This window comes from Euphorbia lathyris, chromosome 5, assembly GCF_963576675.1.
Source record: "Euphorbia lathyris chromosome 5, ddEupLath1.1, whole genome shotgun sequence".
Lineage (NCBI taxonomy): Eukaryota > Viridiplantae > Streptophyta > Magnoliopsida > Malpighiales > Euphorbiaceae > Euphorbia > Euphorbia lathyris.
In genome coordinates, this window is record NC_088914.1 from 64,713,498 (window position 1) to 64,737,558 (window position 24,061).

Consider the following 24,061-nt stretch of genomic DNA (forward strand, 5'->3'; position numbering starts at 1 on the left):
TTGAAAGCTTGATTGCTGAGCTGCTATCACAGAAAATAGTGATTCATTTCTCATGATTCTGGTCCAATTTTGCCAACACTATTTTCAACCATACTGCTTGACATGCCCCTGATGCTGCAGCAATAAATTCGACCTATGTGGTGGGAAAACTGACCACTGGTTGCTTTTTAGAACACCATGAAACAGCTCCTGAGGTCAATAAAAACACATAACCTGACGTACTCTTTCTATCTTGTATACCTCCAGCATAATCACTATCAGTGAAAGCAATAAATTCATATGTTCCTCCATTCTTATAGAAAATTTCGAAATCAGCGGTGCCCTCAAGTATCTCAAAACTCGTTTCACCACCTGTAGATGCAACTCAGTAGGATTTTCCATATATCTATTGGCAAGACTTACCACAAACATCATGTCTGGTCTTGCTACAGTAAGGTACATGAGACTCCCAACAACTTGCTTATAATGCGTTTTATCCACCTTGACTCCATCTTCATCCTTAGTAACATTAAATCCAGGAACTATTGGATTACAAACAGAATTACTCTTGTCCATTCCAAAATGTTTCAACACCTCTGATGCATATTTATGCCGACTAATAAAAATGCCATCGGATTTTTGAGAAATTTCAAGGCCAAAGAAGTATCTCATCCTCTCAAGATCTGTCATGTCAAATTCATTCTTCATAGAACTTTTGAACTCAAATATCATCAACTCATCATTACGAGAGGCAATAAGATCATCAACATATAAACTAACAATTACCATTTTATTGCCTTGTCCCTTTATGAACAAGGTATGTTCATATTCGCATTTCTCAAGGCCTTCCCTCATGAAATATGCTTCTATGCGACTATACCAAGCACGTGGAGCTTGCTTAAGCCCATAAAGTGCCTTTTTCAATTTATACACCTTCCTCTCTTTTCCATGTTGAATATAACCACTTGGCTGCTCCACAAAAACATTCTCAGTTAATTCACCGTGCAAAAAAAACTGATTTCACATCTAGTTGATAGATAGTCCATCCTCTTTGAGCTGCAAATGCCACAACCAGCCTAATGGTCTCCATGTATGCAATATGTGCGAATACCTCCGTATAATCTACTCCATGCTGTTGCAAATACCCTTTCACCACAAGCCTAGCCTTGTATTTATCCACCTCTCCATTCTCATTAAATTTGGTCTTATACACCCATTTGACTCCTACCTTCTTTTCTCCCTTTGGTAATTCTGTTAATTCTCATGTGTCATTCTTTTGTATGGCTTTAATTTCTGCATCCATCGCTTTCCTCCATTTCTCACTTTTAACAGCTTTTTCAAACTGAACAGGATCTTGAGTTGTGGACATCACCATGTAAGCTTCATTATCTTCTTTTGGCAACCCTTCTCTAGTCGTATAATCTCTCATCCAGGAAGGTGGTGCTCTTGCTCTATTTCTCATTTCATCTGTACTTGAAGAATAATCTCCACTCGAGTAATCCGAGGAAGGATTTTTTACGTCTGCATCAAGTTCAACATTTGTATTGAGTTCAGCTTCATCTTCTTCTGCATAATCATCAGTTCCAGCTGTTTCATTTTCTTTATCTCCCCATTCTAAGTCACATACAACAGAGCTATCAAACTTTGGATCCCAATCGCAAATCTTGTTTTCTTTAAGCCTAACATCCCTACTGATGATTACTTTTTTGGAAATGGGATTATAAAGTCTATAAGCCTTTGACTCATCACTAACTCCCAGTAAAACATAAACAATGCTCTTGTCATCTAATTTAATTCTTTTTTTTATTAGCCACATGAACATGAGAAATGCAACCAAATACAAGAAAATACTCAACTGAGGGTTTGGATCCACTCCATGCTTCTTTTGGAGTTTGATATTTAACAGCAAGAGTTGGACTTCCATTCAGAACATATATTGTCCAATTGACAGCTTTAGGCCAGAAGGTTTTAGGAATTTTCTTTGCGGAGAGCATGTTGCGTACCATATTCATAATGGTTCTATTCTTGCGTTCTGCGACACCGTTTTGTTGTGGTGTATATGCAGTTGCCAGTTGTCGTTGAATGCCATTGTCATTAGAAAATTTTGTGAATTCATGTGATGTAAATTCTCCTCCTCGATCAGTTCGCAAACATTTAATAAACGAATCTGATTCTTTCTCAACGTGAACTTTAAAATTTTGAAAAACAACAAAGGCTTCTGATTTTTCTGTTAAAAAATAAACCCAAGTTTTTCGACTGAAGTCATCGATGAAAGTAATCAAATACCTTTTTCCACGGTTTGAAGCAAGTTTAATTGGTCCAAAAATATCAGCGTGGATTAAATGAAGAATTTGTGGGGCTCTCCAAGTGATGTTGTTTGGAAATGGCGCTCTTTGTTGCTTGCCCACCATACAGTCCTTGCAAATCTCTTATGAAGACCTGAGTTCGGGTAAGCCATTCACCATATTCCTTTGTTGAAGTGTCTTTAAACCTTTATAACTCAAGTCCCCATATCTGCAATGCCAAAGCTGAGTTTTTCTTCTGTGAGAGTGCTGAAACATGAAGGTGTTGCAGTTACAGCATAAAGCTTGAACATTCGATTCACAACCATCTTTGTATCCATGATCAAACCTTTCTCAAAATGATACACCTTGCATCTATCATATTGAAACAAAATAGCCAACCCCTTCTCTTGTAACTGCCTTATACTCAACAAATTATTCCTCAAGTCCGGCACGTAAAATACTCATGTGATGATTTGCACCAAACCATTTACGTGCAATCTTATATTGCCCTTCCCAATCACAGCCAAGCTTGTGTTGTTTCCTAGCTTCACCATATCCTTAAAATTTTCATCAAAATCGATGAAATATTCTTTTTTTCCACACATGTGATTGCTACATCCTAAATCAAGAAACCATATATCTTCTTTATTAATGTCTTCCGCATCTAAAACTGCCATCAACAACATTTCTTCATGGGTTTCTGCATAGATTGCTTCTTTGCTAGAACTTTCCCATTGAAAATGTCCTAGCCAACATTCGTAACATTCTACAATGGATTTGAAAAACTCTATCTGCCTCTCCCCCTTCCTCTTCCTATGTAACCACCTCATCCCCGACCTCTTATGCTGAATTGTTCTCCAAAGGAAATCTGCAATGCCAGCGTTTATTCAACTAAACAGTGCATATTCATGTGTTGTTCATGTACCAATAAGTTGCTATGTAATTCATCAATAGTTAAGATGCTTGTGTAGTAAGATTCCTCAATGGAACACACAACATAGTTGAACTTGGAGGTTGTTAGGCGAATTCTGCAAGTGCACGGTTCCGCTTGTAGTAATAATAAGATATCGTTCCCACAGAGAATGGTGATTAACTACTATAACGGGTTTAATTTATAAATTCATTTTCTCTTGGTTATAGAGAATAAATAATTTGATTTGAAAATAGTTTTGTTTAAAAGAGTGAAAATAATACTTAAATTATATTTCCTAAGTTTCTATTCCGTGCATAGCCCGGGATACATACAGATTTTTATAAGTTTGAACCTGAAAACACTTTCCAAACTTACTGCAGTTGTATCAGATAAGAGTATTTAATCTAATCTCTCGATCCAGGATAAAATAACTTGGATATTTTTAGATAGATAATCCTAATTCCTCGACCTATCGTAGTGAATTAGAATTTAAGAATTAAAAATGAAGCAAGTGGATTATGTGATACAATTATCTTTTTATGAATTGAATCTCTTCTAACTTTATAAAATGATAACTATTCTTATATCTTGCTTAAATGGATTTCCTTAGAATATTCATTAAAGTAGTGGTAGAATCTGATGATGAACAAAGAATAATTTGTATTAGATTGAATTGTGATTTTGATAAACAAGTGTTTGACAGAGTTAATGATTTGTCAAAAGTAAAGAATACAAAGAATAAAGACTATAACAGATGAGAGTATAGGGGTTGTGAATCCTTTTAGTGTCTCTGTAAGGTTTGTCAGGCCTTTGGACGTCTTCTTCTTTTGTATCTCGTACCTTGTATCTCGAGGAAGTGTATCTCTCGATCTTGCTTCCTTCAATGCTGGAGATAGAAGCTTAGCAACTGTAGAATCTTCTTGCTTCTTGTCTTGTACAATATACTTTCTATAACTATTGTCTGTATTATTCTCCTCTTTTTTTGTATGTTGAATAGAAAGAGGAGTGTCCTTCTTATAGTGGATGAAGGATCATGTCTCTTCAAGATGATAACTCTTCAAGTGTTGTTATGGAGAGTCATAGCCTGTGTTGAAGAAGAATGATGATTCAGGATAAAAGAGATGCAATTATACTGACGAATCATGCCTTTTGCAGTGAAGAAGTCGGTCATGAACGACACAAGGGTGTCACGTTCGTGTCTCTGCTTTGCCATGCAAAGTTGGTGAAATTTTCAGTCACGATCGCGACATAGGTCACGATCACGATAGATGATCTTCTGTCAATAGCTGATTTCAGGCATGTCACGAATGGGACAAGGGTGTCACAATCATGGCAAATGTTTTTGCACTAATTTGGCTCTTTTCTTCTGTCTTTGGTCTGTTCCTTACTGATATTCCTTCATATTGAGCTTTTATGTATTTCAAAACTATCTCTGTAAAAATCATGAATAAACAAGTGAAATCTATCCAAAACCTATCCTATCCTAAACTAAGCTAAATGCATTAATATAAATATGAATATGCATGCATAAATACGTAAATTGAGGACTTATCAAAGGTCAATGATCTCAATATTTTGGAGACCACATCAGCATCTGTCTTGTTCTCACCATTTGCTTTTATCTTGTTGACTATTGTGAGAGTTCGAGCAATATAGTCATTGATAGATTCATCGGCCTTCATTTTGAGAATCTCATACTCCTTTTGTAAAGCCTCTAGATGTGCACGTTCACCTTTGTTTCTCCTTGAAATTTTTGTTTCATAGAATCCCATATGCTATTGGATGTATCCTTAGTAAGGATTGTCTCCCAAATCGAACGATCTAATGCCTGGAATAGATAGTTCTTTGCCTTCAAATCTTTCAGTTTTTGTTCAGTAACATATTTATTCTCTGTCTCTGTTGCTGCTCCTACTGCTACTACAGGTACCCCATTCTCAACCATAATTCAATATTCTTTGGATCGTAGAAAATTTTCGATGAGCATTGCCTAGTGCTCATAGTGACCATCAAATTTGGGAACAGTTGGTTGAACATATGAGCTTTCTGTTGCCATCTTGAAACACTCACTCACTCACTTGAGAGTTTCCCAATCAACACATAGTGTTATACCTTATATAATTAAAGTAAAAGCTAGCTAGTTCAGGTTTCAAAATGTAATTTGTAATGCTTGTTTGGTTTAGGGACTTTAGAGTTTATGGAACCAAAATTATATGAAAAAGAATACAATGAGCTTGTTGATGTTTACTTATTTGGCATGTGTCTTGTAAAGATGCTTGCTTATGAATATCCTTATAGTGAATGTGTTAATCCAGCATAAATTTGTAAGAAAAAATGACTTCTTTAATCCACTCACTTTCTGATTTACAGATAATTAATTGCAGTATATATAAGCAACCTTCAACTTAAATTTAATCGGAATGAAAACTAGCTGCATCATTTAATTAGATTTGAGATTAAGATGCACAATGACTGAGCTCATCTTCTTGACTTTATCCTCTTCTGAGAAGTTCTTCCCAAGCCTCTTGAGCTCATTTATGATGTTGGTGAATCTTGCATTCATCTCAGAGATGCCTTCACCATCATTCATCTCAAACAGCTCGTAAAGTCTCATGTGCTGGTTCACCTTTGACTCTTTTACCTTGCTGGTTCCTTCATAGATGACCTCGAGCTTCTTCCAGATTTCCTGTGCTGACTTGCATCCTGAAATCTTATTGTACTCTGCAGCATCTAACACACAGTGAAGCATATTGATAGTCGAGGCGTTATTTTATAATTTCTTGAGGTCATCCTCAGTCCACTTAGCCTCATCTTTGATGAGTTTTACATCATCAACAGTTTCATAGGGAATGAATGGGCCTTGAACTATTGCTAGCCATGCACTCATGTTCGTTGCCTGAATGAAATTTTTCATTATGTTCTTCCAAAAGGTATAGTTAGACCCGAAGAACAGAGGTGGCCTAGTGATGGACAAGCCCTCAGGTAAGATCTGAGTTGTTTCATTTCCTAGGAGGAAACGAGTGCTATTGACATCCATATTAGGGATCAGCTCAAGATAGTGTTATCTTATGAGTTGAGCTATTAGGCTCTGATACCACTTGTTAGGCCCTTGTGAGTTAAGAATAAGTTCCTAAGGGGGGGGGGGGGGGGTTAAGGAACTATTTAAAATTTTTCTTTTTTAGGCTGACTTGTTTGAGTTATGAGTTAAAGGTTTTTCACTTTGTTCTTAGCACAATGATATTGGGTAAGGTTAGAGGTAGCTTTAGTTGATCAACAACTAAGGTTGTTTCCAACGTTGAGTCAGGAAGTAGCACTTGGGAGTCTATTCCTGAACTCAGCACCAAATTATACAACTCAGTATTCGTTCAGTTAAGCGTTTACTAGACGAAATAAAAAACAAGCAGATAAAGGAGTTAAGGGTTAGAAGAGGTTACTCAGCAGTTTTATCCTGGTTCGGCCTCCTGCCTACATCTAGTCCCCGGAATCCTTCCGAGCTTTAATCCACTATTGAGCTCTTTTGGGTAGAGCACAAACCCCTTACAATAGTTAGCGAGTATACAGAGTACCGTCCTCTATATCTTATACTCAACACTATCTACCTCTGAGTGTAAATACCGAGCAACTTAGAGTCTCCTAACAATTTGATAATTGATAAGGTTTTTGTTCTAATAACAAAGAACACTTTGAATAATCTAAAAACTAATCTTTTACACACAAAATGAGAGTTGGTGTAAGATTTCTTTGCTTTGCTTTTGCACAGAACTTCAAGGAATAATTTGGTCAGCGTTTCGACTTGTTGAAGAACTACACCGATTGAAGCAAATGAGAGGCCTATTTATAGTGACACTTGAGCCATTGGTCATTTCAAATTTCAAAATAACTGTTGGAGGGAAATGGCTCTGCTGTTCCTTTCGTTCCTCAGTGCTCAGTGTCGTGGCCAATAAGAACGTAGTCTTTTCTGTCTTGATTAGTGCTTCAGTTGCTTTTGTTCAGTAAGCATCAGGTTGTCTCTCCATTTTCGGCAAAGATTCCTAGACAACTTCTCTGTTGCATCTGAACCTTTCATGCATGCATAAATACGTAAATTGAGGACTTATCAGAGGTCAATGATCTCAATATTTTGGAGACCACATCAACATCTGTCTTGTTCTCACCATTTGCTTTCATCTTGTTGACTATTGTGAGAGTTCGAGCAATATAGTCATTGACAGATTCACCGATGTAGGTGCTGCGGCCTCGCCCGGGCGGATCGGGGGGTGGACACCGTTGACGACAGATGCTGTGATTGGCGCCGAAAGCAACCAATCGCGGAATCAAGCTGCTCGGCAGGACCGGAGCTTGGAGTATGGAAGAGTCGCCACCCATGAATGGGAAAATGAACACCGATCCCTTGCGGGAGACCGGTGAGGGTTTGGGAAACTTAGGTACGAGCCGAAAAGGCTAGATCCTTTCCGGAGAAAGGCTACTAGGCACCCCGACATCGCCCGGTTATGAACCACCGGCCTCCTACTTAGCGTGTTAGGCGATAACGGACTAATGGTATATTTCTTTAAGTTGAAAATTCATTTGAAACCTTTTCTTTCTCGCTTCGAAAACCGTTTTGAGCATATTATCGAAAGCCATTTTATTAAAGAATCACCTATTTTGCATAAATTTAAAGTATATAGGAGAGAGAGGGGGAGAAGAAAGAATTGATTTATTCACAGTGTAATTTATGCTTTATACCATATATTACATCTACGCTAATCTCACTCAAAAAAAAAACGAGTTTATTTACATGGTTCGTACCTTAATCGCCGTTGGAACGATTTAGGTACGTTTCAAAACCCCATGCATTTACATGACATCGACTCGAATCACCGTTGGAACGACTCGAGCGTTTGAAAACGTGGAATAAGAAGTTTTAACAAGAAAACGTGATTAAGCATACAAGTCTATTTATTTTTGTAGAAAATCATTTTGGATAGAAAAGCGATTCAAAACTCTATTATTTACAATCAAAAGACGGTTTTAATTACAAGGTTCGCTTAATCCGCCATTGGAACGAATTAAGGTTTTAAAACGTGATATTTTGGAAATCTATTGAAAGTGGTAAAGAATCAAAAACCTTTTATTTATATTTGGAACCTCTAAAAATCGTTAGTTTAAATAATCAAGTTGAAAACTCATTTTTATGGATTATTCCCCCTTTTTACTTAATTTATTCCTCACTTAAGCATAATCTCAATAATGAACCAAAATCCACCAAATGAAACCAATTTAAAACATAAACACCTAAATGTCAAAAGAGTAAGAACAAAAAAGAATATATACATATATATATATATATACATTTTTAGCTAAAATAAGGATATACTTGTAGATTTAAAGAAAAATGGATAAAAGATACTATATTACATTTTTAAGTATATATATATAATAATGAAAATGAGAAGTAATAAATATAATATATTTTTATCCTAATTACAACTATGTGAAAATAATGAACACTATACAAATTTGTAAGAAAAAGAAAATAATTCTAATCTCAAAATAGTTTAATGAATATATAGAGAATATCCCACCCTAAATAATAGCTAAAACCACTTAAATAGACCAAAATATATACTTATATACACATATCCTACTTTTCCAAAACTAAGTTAATATACACTAAGTTTAAATGTGAGATGAATAAATATATAACACTTAATTAATAGCTACGTATCCTCCAAATAAGTTTAGTCAATTTACTATAAATATATATATATATATATATATATATATATATATATAAGCTTAAATATCAAAAAGAAATAAGAAAAGAGAGTAAAAAAGTGCAATTTTCGGATTCCAGCAGAATACCGACGGAAAAATCCGTCGCTAATCTGCTGTTAGTGACAGAATTGGCAGAATATCAACATCAGTCCCTATACTTTCCAGATTTGTTAAAACCCTATAGATTAGATCTATTCTATCGTTTTGGACCTCCGAACTACCCAAATTGGATCATAGTCTATAACGGAGACTTCTAAAACGATGTTTTATTTTAAAACGTTATTTAGAAATATTTTCAAAACTTATAATTACAACGTTTTTAATCCCGAACTACCTTTGAATCGGATCACGGTTCGTATTGGGATGTTTAAACGAGGTTTTTATTTCAAAAACAAATCCAAACGTTTATTTAATACGAGACGAAAATTAAATAAATACGGAATGTTAAATAAAACGTGATAAATAAATAACTAACTAAATAAATAAAACTATCACCTAAATAAATAAAATAAGTAAATAAAATAAATAAATAAAGGAAATAAATAAAACGAGTCTAGTCCTCGGATAATACCTCAAGATCGGTATTGACAGCTGAAGTCGGTTGATTCCACGAATCGTGATTTTTCGGTGTTTTTGGTGTTTTGGTAAAATATTTAACTTTTAGGAAATTTGGATTTTTTTAGGAAAAAAAATGTTTTCTCCAAAAAAATTAACTTTCTCTCTCTAAAAATGTTTAGAGTGAGAAGCTCTCCAAAAATCCCTCTTCCTCTCTAATGCATGGGGATCCTTGCCTTTTATAGGCACGGATCCCAAAAAAGTTTTGGACGTCGCCCGACGAGAGTTGGGCGACGCCCAACCTTAGTTTGGGGCGAACGCCCAACTTGAGTTGGGCGTTCGCCCACCGACCGTTGGGCGTCTGCCCGACGAGCGTTGGGCATCCGCCCGACGACCGCCAGGCGATGCCCGACACGGCCGGGCGATCGCCGAACAACCGTCGAGCGATGTCGATCGTGCGTCGGGCCGCGCCCAACGCTCGACGGGTGACGCCTCCTCTCCGACGGGCGACGTCCGACGCTCGGCACGCCGGACGGGCACCCGACGTGCCGCGCACCGTGGTTCACGGAGCGACGATCGCTGCTGGGAGCGTCATTCGTCACTCACCGGCCGACACTCGGCCTCCGGGGCCTTATCACTTACTGTCGTAACAGTGAACGTGCCTGTCCTCACTCAGGAGACGCCGAATTTGTTAGCGGGGCTTTCAAGTGCCGGCTCTCCGGGCTTTTCTGTTTATTTTTAAATTTTCTAATTAATGGAATCAACCGACTTGGCCGTTTATCGTGGGTTTTCGTCACAGGTCCTCCAACTTGGTGTCTACAACCGACCTTCATTTTGAGAATCCCATACTCCTTTTGTAAAGCCTGTACATGTGCACGTTCACCCTTGTTGCTCCTTGAAATTTCGGTTTCATAGAATCCTATATGCTCTTGGATGTATCCTTAGTAAGGATTGTCTCCAAAATCGAACGATCTAATGCCTGGGATGGAATAGATAGTTCTTTGCCTTCAAATCTTTCAGTTTTTTTCAGTAACATATTTATTCTCCGTCTCTGTTGCTACTCCTATTGCTGATACAGGTACCCCATTCTCAACCATAATCCAATATTATTTGGATCGTAGAAAATTTTCGATGAGCATTGCCTAGTGCTCATAGTGACCATCAAATTTGGGAACAGTTGGTTGAACATATGAGCTTTCTGTTGCCATCTTGAAACACTCACTCACTCACTTGAGAGTTTCCCAATCAACATATAGCGTTATACCTTATATAATTGAAGTAAAAGCTAGCTAGTTCAGGTTTCAAAATGTAATTTGTAATGCTTGTTTGGTTCAGGGACTTTAGAGTTTATGGAACCAAAATTATATGAAAAAGAATACAATGAGCTTGTTGATGTTTACTTATTTTGCATGTGTGTTGTAAAATGCTTGCTTGTGAATATCCTTACAGTGAATATCCTTACAGTGAATGTGTTAATCCAGCATAAATTTATAAGAAAAAATGACTTCTTTAATCCACTCACTTTCTGATTTACAGATAATTAATTTCAGTATATATAAGCAACCTTCAACTTAAATTTAATCGGAATGAAAACTAGATGCATCATTTAATTAGATTTGAGATTAAGATGCATAATGATTGATTGGAAATTTGTTAGCACATGCTTCTAAGAGATTGTCAGCTAAAGACCAACTACTTGATCAATTCTTCCTCCTCATGGACAATTGTTTTGTCTTCAATTACATATTGCGCTTATTTCATACCTGAGACATTTGTTCATAGGAAACAACAAAACTGCAAAACATTGGATGTTTATCAATTATAGTCAGGTATCAAAATAAAAACATTTGAAGTCAGAAAAGTTGTGGGAGTTTGATACAATTATGAGTGATGAGAAGAATCTAAGGCTCTGTTCTTCATATAACAAGAAGGACTTGTGAATCAATCCATTTCTCAAAGATGATGAGAATCCAAGGCTACTCTCTTCCTTTAACACCCAATAGTGCTTTCAACCAAATTACTTGTGTTATAAAATTATAATATATAAATGATAGCTTAGAACTATCATGCCATGTAAATTAGTGTGTCAGCCTAATAATGCTTTCAACCAATTAGTTTCTTTCAACGATTAAATATTTTTCATTAATAGTTCCATATGTGATGTATAGTACAATTGATATCAATAGTTCCAAAAAAGGAAAGCTATTTCGGAAATCCACTTCTTCTTTTTTTTAAAAAAAAATTGTTAATAAATACAATTTATTAAGTATTTATATATATTTGATGTTATTGGTGCAAAAGAAATACAACAATTCAAACAAGTTTAATTTATTGCATTCAAGTTTGTAAAGAGAAATCAAAATATGATAATAAGTCATACTTCATTATGGATAGACATGCAGCTACCTCACACTTCATTGTGCAATTACTAACCAAATAAAGTACTATGGAGAAAAATATTCTCTCATGAGTTTTGAGTAAATAAGGGTAAATTTCATGAATGGTGTACAAATTTTACGCTATTTCACACTAGTGTAAAAACTTCAATTTGTCTCAATAATATGTACAAATTTATAGGTGACCTCCCACTTTGGTGTACAGCAGGTAAAAATGAATGGTCAATGTGAAGTCAACGTACCACGTCATCAGTTTGACTGACCAAAAGTCAAAATTTGACAACCTAAAATAAAATTACTTCTATACCCTCTCCTTCCTCCTTCCCCTAATTCCCTTTTCCCTTTCCCTTTTTTCTCTCTAACTCCTCTATCTCTACCTTATTTCTCTTCATTTAATCTCTTCATTCAATCACAATTACTAAAGATTGGATTAAAATTAAGATACAAAAGAAAAAAATTACTAATATTGAAAAATACAATTATAAAATGAAACTAAAGGTGATACTCAGAAACAAGACCTACTCGCCAGAATAGCTATGCTTCAAACTCAAAAAGTCCGTCTTACCGATTATATAGACGAAAGATCAGATTTTCTAACTCAATTTGCCGAAGAAGCCACTGTTGAGTTTGATAAAATTAGAGAAGATGTACTCAAAGATCTTGATGAAGCTAGTGACAGGGTTTGATCCTTCCCTTATCTGTCAATGCAATCATTTTGAAATAATGTCAATTCCAACCCAACAACACATTTACGAACGATAACCCATTTTGATAACTCTTATTTTTTTTAATAACACTTGTTGGTCCCTTGTGAGTTAAGAATAAGTTCCTACGGGGGGGGGGGGGGGGGGGGGGTTAAGGAACTATTTAAAATTTTTCTTTCTTAGGCTGACTTGTTTGAGTTATGAGTTAAAAGTTTTTCACTTTGTTCTTAGCACAATGATATTGGGTAAGGTCAGAGGCAGCTTTAGTTGATCAACAACTAAGGTTGTTTCCAACGTTGAGTCAAGAAGTAGCACTTAGGAGTCTATTCCTGAACTCAACACCAAATTATACAACTCAGTATTCGTTCAGTTAAGCGTTTACTAGACGAAATAAAAAGCAAGCAGATAAAGGAGTTAAGGGTTAGAAAAGGTTACTCAATAGTTTATCTTGGTTCGGCCTCCTGCCTACATCCAGTCCCCAAAATCCTTCCGAGCTTTAATCCACTACTGAGCTCTTTTGGGTAGAGCACAAACCCCTTACAATAGTCTTGAGTATACAGAGTATCGTCCTCTATATCCTATACTCAACATTATCTACCTCTGAGTGCTAAATACCGAGCAACTCAGAGTCTCCTAACAATTTGATAATTGATAAGGTTTTTGTTCTAATAACAAAGAACACTTTGAATGATCTAAAAACTAATCTTTTACACAAAAATGAGAGTTGGTGTATGATTGCTTTGCTTTGCTTTACTTTTGCACAAAACTTCAAGGAAGAATTTGGTCAATGTTTCGACTTGTTGAAGAACTGCATCGATTGAAGCAAATGAGAGGCCTATTTCTAGTGACACTTATGCCATTGGTCATTTCAAATTTTGAAATAACCGTTGGAGGGAAACGACTCTGTTGTCCCTTTGTTCCTCAGTGCTCAGTGTCGCGGCGAATAAGAACGTAGTCTTTTCTGTCTTGATCAGTGCTTCAATTGCTTTTGGTTAGTAAGCGTCAGGTTGTCTCTCCATTTTCGGCAAAGATTCCTAGACAGCTTTTCTATTGTGTCTGAACCTTTCCTCATTTGGATTAACTTTGTCCCCAAGTTTATCAAGTCAACTTCTGCTTTGTCTTCTTATCCGTTGAACTCAACGGCTTCGTTGTGAAGGAGATAGCCAGTCTTCTGGATCATTCTTCTTATTGGGCTGAGTTGATTTACAAGCTTTTGATCTGTTTGACTTAGCTTGGGCCTTGACCTTGCTTATTAGGCTTTGGACTTTATCTTAATGTCTTTTAACTTGTATATTTAAATACTCCAAATAGTACTCAACAAACACATTAGTATCAAATAAATCAAAGCACTTAAATTTAATGTGTTGGAATTTTTATTTTAGAGATTTAATTCTAATTTAAATAGATTTGTCAAATCAAAATCATTGTGGAAATGTGTTTCAACAACCCTCATTTCTCCTAATATGAGTCTTTATTTTTTATTAATAGATAATGGAGAATATAGAAGACCAGATTGAAGCTTTTGAAGAATCTGGAGATTTGAGCAGAACTGAAATCGAGACGACTGAGAATAAAGTAGCAGAATTTTTAAGGATTAGATGGTTAACCAAAGTGTGAAATGGAGCAAATGTTGTACACCATTGATGAAATTTACCTGAGTAAATAGCTCCAACTAGTTCAGAAATTTCCAAATAAAATACAAACAATCCAGTTTCCATTAACAATGAAAATAGTCTAATAAATTGTACTTAATGTTTAAATATAAATGAAAGACAAAACCATTACTTGAAGTGGTATTTAGAGAAAACAAACAAATTAAAGCAACATTATTCAATATTTAAGAAGCAACAAAATCAACTCCTTAGACCTTTGTCTCATCGTCTGCTTTTTCTTCTTCCATTGATAAGCGAACAAAAAAGACAAATCACATATCATCAAAAAGCTAATTAAAGTAATTAAACAATTCAAGTTACTAGCTTAAGCTCCCATGCCGGCTCTCATGAATACATGCATCAGATTTCTCTACTCATATTCTTCCAAACAGTTTATAAGTATTTCATATACTTTCACATTCTTTGACTTAATTTATATTAGTTTTACTATTATTAGATATTAATATTTTTGTATCCATTTTTATTTTTTAAATTAATCAAATCTAACAATAAGTACCATAGCATGATATAATTTCTCCATATTGAGATAAGAAAATGAGTCTCAACTGTTTGAGAATAATAACTTAAACATTTCATTATTATACATGAGCTTTTAAGACAACAAAACAACAATTATAGGAGAAATAACACTAAATTCTCAAACTTACATGTAATATGAGACCATTATAGATTTTTACTCACCGATCACACATCCCACCAAAGCCTTATCCTGGTATTTACATCGAAAGTTGGTCGATGAACAAAGATTGAACTACATCCTTCATATATGATGAATATGTATAATAATCATGCGACTTGTAACAAAAGTCTGTTACTCGAGCAAGATTGAGAAGCTGCTTGAGCATTATCCTTGATACATTACTTGGCTTCATGCAAGCTTCATTTATGTCTTTCCATGCATTGACACATAGTTTTTCCATCCTTTCCATTGCTTCTTCTTCTGATACGCCATACTCGTTCATGTAACTTTTCAAACCTATTGGACAATCTCTCACCTTGTACTCTACCTATATATATAGAATAAAATATTTTACTACAAGTCATGCCCACTTCAAAATAAAAAAGGTAAATAAAAAATATGTGCAAGATATCATACCACATGGGGTTTGATGTCATTCATCAAACGGCCAAGAAGTTTAGTAGCTTCAATTATGGTTGGGCTAGTTTTCATCCATTCATAATCCTTCATATGTATCTCTTCCATTCTAATCATGGTTCCAGAACAAATTACATCAACAGCGCCTGTAATTAATGCATTTTTCAAGTACTCATCAAATGGGGGAACATATTTATCGTCATATATCCACTTTGCCTCAATCAAGTAGCTTCTCGCAAGTTTTTTGAACTAACAAAAAAAAAATACAAGTTATCAACTCGAAAATGTTTCTTCTTTTTTTTTATGAGATCAAGATACTCAAAAATTTCTATGTAAATGCCCTTGAAAATTATGCATATAAGGACTCTTAATGTATTTTATCAAATTTTATGCATAGACAAATTTATTTTGTATATAAGTTCTAGTAGTTGTAATTGTTCGATTAATGTCGTGTTTGTGTCTCGTCAATTACATCGAGTTAGTTTTAAATGAGTAAATGTCATTTTTAATTCTATAATATTACCATCTCCTTAGCATAAGAGGTTCTGAAGCGGATTCCTTCATCTTCATGATTTTCTGTTTCACCGAAAAGATCCAAGATAGTCTTGTAAATAACTTTCATATAATTTGGCAATTCATCAATAGCATTAATTGTGCACCTGAAAGATTAAGAAACATATATATATAAAGTGAGTATTATTGGTAGAGTTTTTTTAGAAATCTACAAGTTACTTTTATTCTAATTGTCAATAATCATTCAATTTAGAAGTGAAATTATTCACGCTCACAATGCATTTTTGTGCCAAAATTCTAGTTAATATAAAGGCTTAAAGCATTATTGGCATGTTGACATATGCAAAATGTTTGTCATTGCCCCTTAAAGTGTTTAGCTTTTCCCCCTAGCCTATTATTTAGTAATATTTTCTCCCCGACGTATAAAAAATGTTGGTTTTTCCCCTCACCTATTTTTCCCGTGACCTATCAAAATTTGTAACAACTCCGTTAAAACTTCAACCTACCTAATAGAAACTTGGTCTATAAAAATTTAATGAACTATTGATTTACTATCCACATTGGTTGAGATTTCACTTATTTTAATAGGCGATATTAAGAAATTGGAGGATTTAATTAAATAAAACTAATTCTATTTGAGCCAAACAAAAAACTTGTCCAAAGCAATTTCTAACTTGGCACCCAGTTATAGGCTCGTCAGGCGATGTTAAAAGTATGTTGTGTCTCATCTAGCTCTTCGGTTATAAAGAATCCACTATAAGAGTTACATGAGATACACATATGACATATCACCATGTGGTGTTCTCATAAGCAGATTGATCCAGTGCTTAGTGTTTCATAAGCCCCTACGCCTTTGGTCTGATATCCCATGTTTGCTGGTCGGTAAAACACCATCACAACCAATGCACATGCTAGTCTTTAGATCATTATTGTTCCCACAATAACAATAAACTAGTGATGTTTTAGTATAGTATCTAGTCGCACCATGGTTTCACTTATCTGAATATTTAATATGTCAATATTATTAATGGTGTTGGACAAAATTTCTCGATTTGCTAATGGTGCAATATGCATTCTTCATTCAAGTCGTCCAAACTATAAATTTTTAAGAATTAACCCTAAAACTAATCCATCCTAAATTATCTAGAATGTGTGGAGAGTGTTTCCACACCTATTCCAATTCGAGGTAAAACCATTTATTTTACCTTGAGAGAAATTCTAGTCTACTCTTATAGAGGTACACCCTACCAATCAATTGGTGCATTTTGTAAAATTTTATTCTTAACACCAATCATTTTTTAATAAGGTAGTATGCATCTCTTTTTTAATTGGTTGGACATATTAATTGATCTAAGAGTGTGGTGGAAGGTCTCGTATATTAAATATTAAAATTATAAAGATGAATACTACATATTTGTTAAATGAAGAAGTTTCATTGAAGACGTAATTATCAATAATTCATGAATTATTATGGTTACATGTATATAGCTATTAAATATCATTTCCCGATATAGGCAAAAAATTAAATACTCATGAAGTATGGCACTCCTTAAAAATGCACGGGTAAAAAGGTTACTACTAGTGTTTTTTAGGGTATAATAAGAAATATACATCTCTTTTATAACTAAATGAGTATGTACTCCAAAATTATTCTAAACTTTCTCCCATAGAGAACTTCAACATGAAACTAGAGCGCCTCATATATCAACTTTTAGAAATGTGAAACTCTTCAAAATCAATGTTTATTTATTTCATAGATTTAAGATTCTTTTATTGGTTATAAGTTTTAAAATTTGAGTTTAAGTACTTAAAAAATGATTAAAATCCAAATAAAATTAATAACAATAGGGATTGAATAAAAAGAAAGGAAAACAAACCTCTCAAAAGCATCTGTAAATTTTTCGAGTTCATCTAGTGTGCCAATTGTATCATAAGTATCATCCATTATTGAAACCATTTTTGTATATTTGGTACCCAAAATCCGAGCAAAAGAATATTGAGGCTCATAAAAAGATGAATATATCCACATGTAGCACTCCACAATTCTATCTCTTGTCGTAAGGAAGCTTTTCAACAAAATTTAAGTCTTTCCACCACCTGAAATAACAATTAGGGAAAAAGGAAAAACATATAGTTATAGAGATCAAATATAACCCTAACTTGAAAAATAGTACGATGTAAAGCGCAATATTACATATATGGTACAATTTTGGGACTCATTAACAAAATATAAGAAAAACCCCATTAAAGTAACATGTTCTTTCACTAACAGACAGATAATTTCTTGTTTTCTAATGGTGGGCCTAAATTACACCGTATTTAGAACATTGAACATAATATTGGATTTTTTTAAGGTCTAAAAATGAATTAAGTTATATCTATGGTTAATAAATTAGGGATATGACTTTTCAAATGTTTTCTTAAAAACTATAAAGTTTTTTATAAAATATTTCATTTGAAAGTAATTTCTATTAACTAAGCAATGGTGAAAAATATTCGTCGTCAGTAATATGTATATATACACAAACAATTATTAACTTACCTTGAAAGCAGGGCTAACTCCTCTCTGTACAATAGTTGTAATCGATTATAATCCAACTTTGCAAATTTGAGGAGCATTTCATTATGGGGCTCTTGTTCTTCATAAAATTGTATATATTGTAGAGCTTCTATTCTTTCTACTCCATGATGAAATGGACTTGAGAGAGATTTACGTATATATTTTACAAGGTCTGGGTTTGATTTCTCAAAGTTCTTAAGATGTTTCTTTGTAAAGTGAAGCGCTTCATCTAATATATCTTCATCATGAACACACACAAAACTTGCTTCATATAAGTTGAGAAGCCCTTTTACATCATTAGCAATGTGCTTGTTGAACTCTCCATCATCGTTCTTGAATTTCTTAAAAATATCTGAAATTCATATTTTCATTATATAGTTAAGAAAAACTTTTTAATTAAGAACATTTTCAAATTGATTAAGTCAAAATAATTGCATTAAAAATATTACTATTCTCATCCTCAATATTCTTGTTATGTAATATTTTTTTAATAAAAAAACTTCATCATGAAACATGAGTTCTTAAATAATGGATTATGCATTTTAATAAAAATTAACAAACTCTTACCACAAGGAATTTTGTAGCCATGCTGTCTTAAAACTCGAAAGAGAAGTGTGAGAGTATAGAGGTCATAATCGTTTGTTTCATATGAAATTTTGAATGCATTAAAAATATGATTGATTTGGTCATTGATTTCAGTCTCAAAATGATATGATACTCCAAGGCGACTTAGCAAGTTTATGAACTCAATATTCGTAATTAGATTTGTGGTAGAGTGCATTAGCATATGCATCACTTCTTCCTTGAGTTCCTCCACCTCTTTTGTATATGCTTGAAATTCCTATGATCAAATAAAGATTTTAATGGATTCCATTTGAAATAAAGCAAACGTAACATACAAAATAGTATAGTAATTTTTCTTACCTTATCGTTTGAAGGTAGTGAAGCAAAACTATAACCCCATACAGATGGAGGGAACTCTGGCAATGGACATGAAATGCCTCTCTCAGTTTCTGTTGTCGGTATCGCCATTTAAAAAAAATAAGAAGCTTAATTACTTTTACTACTTAATTTTCTTAAATATGCATTTTCATGGGAGAAATTCTAATTATTCTCATATGTGGACCTTGTTAGTTAATAATATTAATCATAACAATAATAATGTTAATAATAATAAAAGCAATAATAAAATAAAAAAAGGAAAAAAGTAACTCAAAAGAAAAGAAAAGTAAGAAAAGAAAGAATATGAAAAATGTGTTGTGCCTACTTTCAGTTATGCTTTCACATCTTGTATTCCATGTGTCTAAGTTGAAGAAGGTTTCCACTCAAGCAATGGTTTCCACCCAGTCACCTAAATTTGAAGTTCAGGATCCCATTATAGTGGAAATTTTAGGAAGGAAATGGGAAATCAAATTTTGAATAAGGTCCTTATCCAGTGGTCCGACAAATGTCACGAAGAAGCAACCTAATAATTTTATTTTGATATCATGAAGTGGTTTCCTAAGTGAACCTTAAGGATAAGGTTCCAAAGGGGATAGATTGATATACGAAGAAATAATTAGAAATAATTTTAAGTTGTTTTAAGCTTTAGTAGTTGCATTTTACATTTTCTATCTCTAATTAAAGTAGTTAAGAGAGTGAAACACGTGTAATTCATCCTTGTAAATTTTTTAGCTCCCTTCCCTAGATGCAACAGTTATAAATTCTTGCAATTTATGGCTTTTCTGGATTATGAATGAAAATACAAAATCTCTCTTCTCTCTTGTTCTTCCTCTTTCCCTCTTTCTCTCTAATCAATAAATCTCACTAGTATTAGTTTAGCGAAACAAGGACCAACAACAATCATATCCTAAAGGATAAGGAGAAGAAGTAGGACATCTCCTTAGAAGATCATGGAACATAGTACCAAACAATTATGCTCTTAGGAAGAAGTCTTTCATAGTGGGAAAACCTATACTTTATGAGTAAATAAAGTGGAAAAATCTCGAAAGATTCTTATTTTATTACATTCAATGGCTCGACAAATAGGTAACGAAAAAAATAAAAATAGAAATCTAAGGTTTCCTGGTAGGATCTGATTTCATCCAAGTTGTTTTAATAAAAAGAAACGGTTTCTTGCATAGCTTTCTTTAGCGCATTAATTTTCTCATAGATCTTTCTATTATTTTTAAATATTTATGAAATTTTAATTTTTTAAAATATGTAGTACTTGTTACATTAATTTTCTGACGTAGTATATAAATGAAATAATTGTAAAAAGTATAACATTATAAATAGAATCATATAAAAATTGTAGTATATAAATTTCTTAAAACTTTGTAACTCTAGTAAACCTTATAGTTAAGAGGGGACGTAAATTACATTTAAAACAAATTATCAAATAATAATATTGGTTGCTAATTTAAATACAAATATTAATATTGGTTGCTAATTTAAAACAAATATTGAATAATAAAGAGTGAATAAAAATTTAAGCGGATAAATATTATAATTTTTTTATTATTAAGTACAGAAGTTGAAGGGTCATGAACATTCTAAAATTAGGTTGACATCTTTAAAAAACCTTCAAACGGACTAATCTAAATATACGCAAATATAAAAGAAATAGGGTCAAATACATGAATATCATAATTAAGTACAAAATTATAACTAAATCATATCACCAAATTTAATTTTTAATATGTCATAATTCTCTATATATTATGAGTTTACACTATCATTTAAAAATTCTAGACTCCAATTCATAAATCATAAACCCTATAATATATATTTTAGACTTGTAATTTGTAAATTCTAATTCTTAAAATATATTAAAAGTATTGATTTTACTAGTTTGATATAATCCAAAATGATGACTTGATATAGTTGTAAATAGTTTTTAAAATATGAATTTCTGTGTAATTTTCCCAAAGAAATAAGTTGAAAGTACCAAAAAAAAAATATCTGTGGTTTGCAATTTATAAATAGATGTATATGGTTTAAAAGTTTGCAAATAGAGGTTTGTATTATGTTTTATTTATAAAACAAAATATTATAAATTACACCGTTAAGTTTTGATTACAATCAATGACATTTTTATCTTAAAAAGTATTATTTTTACCTATCGATAAAACATAGTCCCTCCAAAACACAACTCTTTAAATCGAAACCATAAATCATAAGATGAAAATTTTATATTTTTTACTAATTTGACAGTTTTATGAACTAAATTGATATTTTAAGTTCATTTTACACAACATTAGATTTTGGAATCTGTGTTTTGTCAATATGTAAATTAATTTGAATTAAAAATAAAAATGTTTTTTTATTGTTATCAAAATCTAACAATTCAATTTCAAATACTTTGTTTTGTAAAAAATATACCACATACCTCTGTTTGTAAACTTTTAAACTATATCTCTATTTGTAAATTACACAAAACATATACATTTTTTTCATACTCTACCAAAAAAAAATCATATTTATTTATGATTGAACACAATTTTATACTAATAGTGATAATACACTAAATAGTTGATGTAGATTAAAAAAAATTGTTACAATTTTATTATTATTGTTTATTTATTTATTTTAGAGGAAGAGTATGACTTGGTCGGCTGCCGTTTAAATAGGTGACCACACAACAAATATGATATGAGAAGATCAATGTAATAGATCACATGACACGTAATTACCAAAACAAAAGAAGCGTCACTTTCATCCACTATCCATTTATATAAATACACCTGAAATGAAATACACATTACAAACCCCTCACTCCTCCATTGCCATCATCTTCGTCAACAAACAAGAAATTAATGGCTGCCATATCACCGGAGAAAGAGCACCCGAAGGAGGCCATTGGATGGGCAGCTAGAGACGCATCTGGAGTACTCTCTCCTTTCAAATTCTCCAGAAGGTTGCCTTTCTTAGATCATATATGTAATTACTCCCATTTGGATATATATATATATATATCTATACGAATGGTTTATGAATTTATGAATGCAGATCAACAGGAGAGAAAGATGTGTCTTTCAAAGTCATGTATTGCGGCATGTGTCACTCCGACCTTCACATGATCAAGAACGAATGGGCCTTTTCCATTTATCCTATGGTCCCTGGGTACGCACGTCTAAATTAATACATTATTATATATATTGGCCTCATTCTGATTCTGATTCTGAATATGCAGCCACGAAATTGTGGGAGTGGTGACAGAGGTGGGAAGCAAGGTACAAAAATGTAAGGTTGGGGACAAAGTAGGTGTGGGATGCATGGTTGGATCATGCAGCTCCTGCGATGACTGCACCAAAAATCTTGAGAACTACTGCCCAAAAATGATTCTCACATACGGCCAAAAGTACCATGATGGAACCATTACTTATGGAGGATATTCAGATACCATGGTTGCCGATGAGCACTTCATAGTTACTATACCAGATAATCTCCCTCTTGATGCTACTGCTCCTCTTCTATGCGCTGGGATCACAGTGTATAGCCCCATGAAATATTATGGACTCGACAAGCCAGGTATGAATGTGGGCGTGGTAGGCCTAGGCGGGCTTGGTCATATGGCTGTCAAATTCGGAAAGGCTATGGGTTTGAAGGTTACAGTAATTAGTACATCTCCTAACAAGAAAGAGGAGGCTATTCAGAATCTTGGTGCTGATTCATTTTTGGTCAGCCGTGATCCTGATCAGATGAAGGCAGCAATGGGTACAATGGATGGCATAATTGACACAGTATCAGCAATGCATCCTCTGATACCGCTGCTGGATCTATTGAAGAATCATGGAAAGTTGGTTTTGGTTGGTGCTCCTGACAAGCCACTTGAGCTACCTGCCTTTTCATTGCTCTCAAGTAGGCTCCTTTTCTTCATTAAATTTCTCTTTACATTATATGAACTTAGCCTTTTGACCATATCAATAATTACTTTGTTTATATATGATGAAACAGAGAGGAAGATGGTTGGAGGAAGTGGTATTGGGGGAATGGAGGAGACACAAGAGATGATTAATTTTGCAGCCAAACATGGGATAACTGCTAAAGTTGAAGTTATACCGATGGATTATGTGAATACTGCTATGGATCGCTTGTTGAAGGCCGATGTTAGATATCGTTTTGTAATCGACGTTGCTAATACTCTAAAGTCTTCCGCTTAAAAACTTACTAAAATTTCAGAGTTTAATTGCATACATAAAGGCCTAAAGTATTAGTTTCTCTAAGATCATATATATGTTGTTCATTAGTATGAGGAACAATAAGTTTTGTAATAGATTCAATAAAAATTGGAACAATGAAGGTAGACAATTATTAAACAATACTATTAATTTATTTTTATTTTTTTTCATAGTAATACTTTGAGGTGCATGTGTTCAATTAACCAGTGAATTAAGGTTAATTCCATCGGTTTGTATAAACACTAATCATACACCTGTTGATTCAATCATACACTAATCCCTGAGGCCAGAACAGAGATAATTAGAACCAAAGTGCAGGAGAATGCCATTAGCTGGGAATCCCTTGCTAAATTCAATCACAGACCTGCTAAAAAAGAGGATAGAAATGGCTGGTCAAAACCCCCCCTGAATATGCTAAAACTGAACACAGATGGTTCAAGACTAGACACGTCTGGCTGCATTTCAGCAGGA

General features: G+C 33.7%; 1 protein-coding gene and 1 pseudogene across 1 annotated transcript; one reads left to right on the top strand and one right to left on the bottom strand.

The window, feature by feature from the left end:
* Nucleotides 1–14,762: 14,762 nt before the first annotated feature.
* On the bottom strand, nucleotides 14,763–19,488 carry LOC136228848 (probable terpene synthase 6; annotated as a pseudogene).
* A 2,673-nt stretch (nucleotides 19,489–22,161) lies between these two features.
* Nucleotides 22,162–23,731, top strand: LOC136230918 (probable mannitol dehydrogenase). The gene is made up of 4 exons (XM_066020127.1): nucleotides 22,162–22,326; nucleotides 22,419–22,532; nucleotides 22,603–23,270; nucleotides 23,367–23,731. Exons 1-4 carry the CDS (start codon nucleotides 22,226–22,228, stop codon nucleotides 23,570–23,572), a joined length of 1,089 nt encoding a protein of 362 aa, XP_065876199.1. The 5' UTR covers nucleotides 22,162–22,225; the 3' UTR covers nucleotides 23,573–23,731.
* Nucleotides 23,732–24,061: the final 330 nt, after the last annotated feature.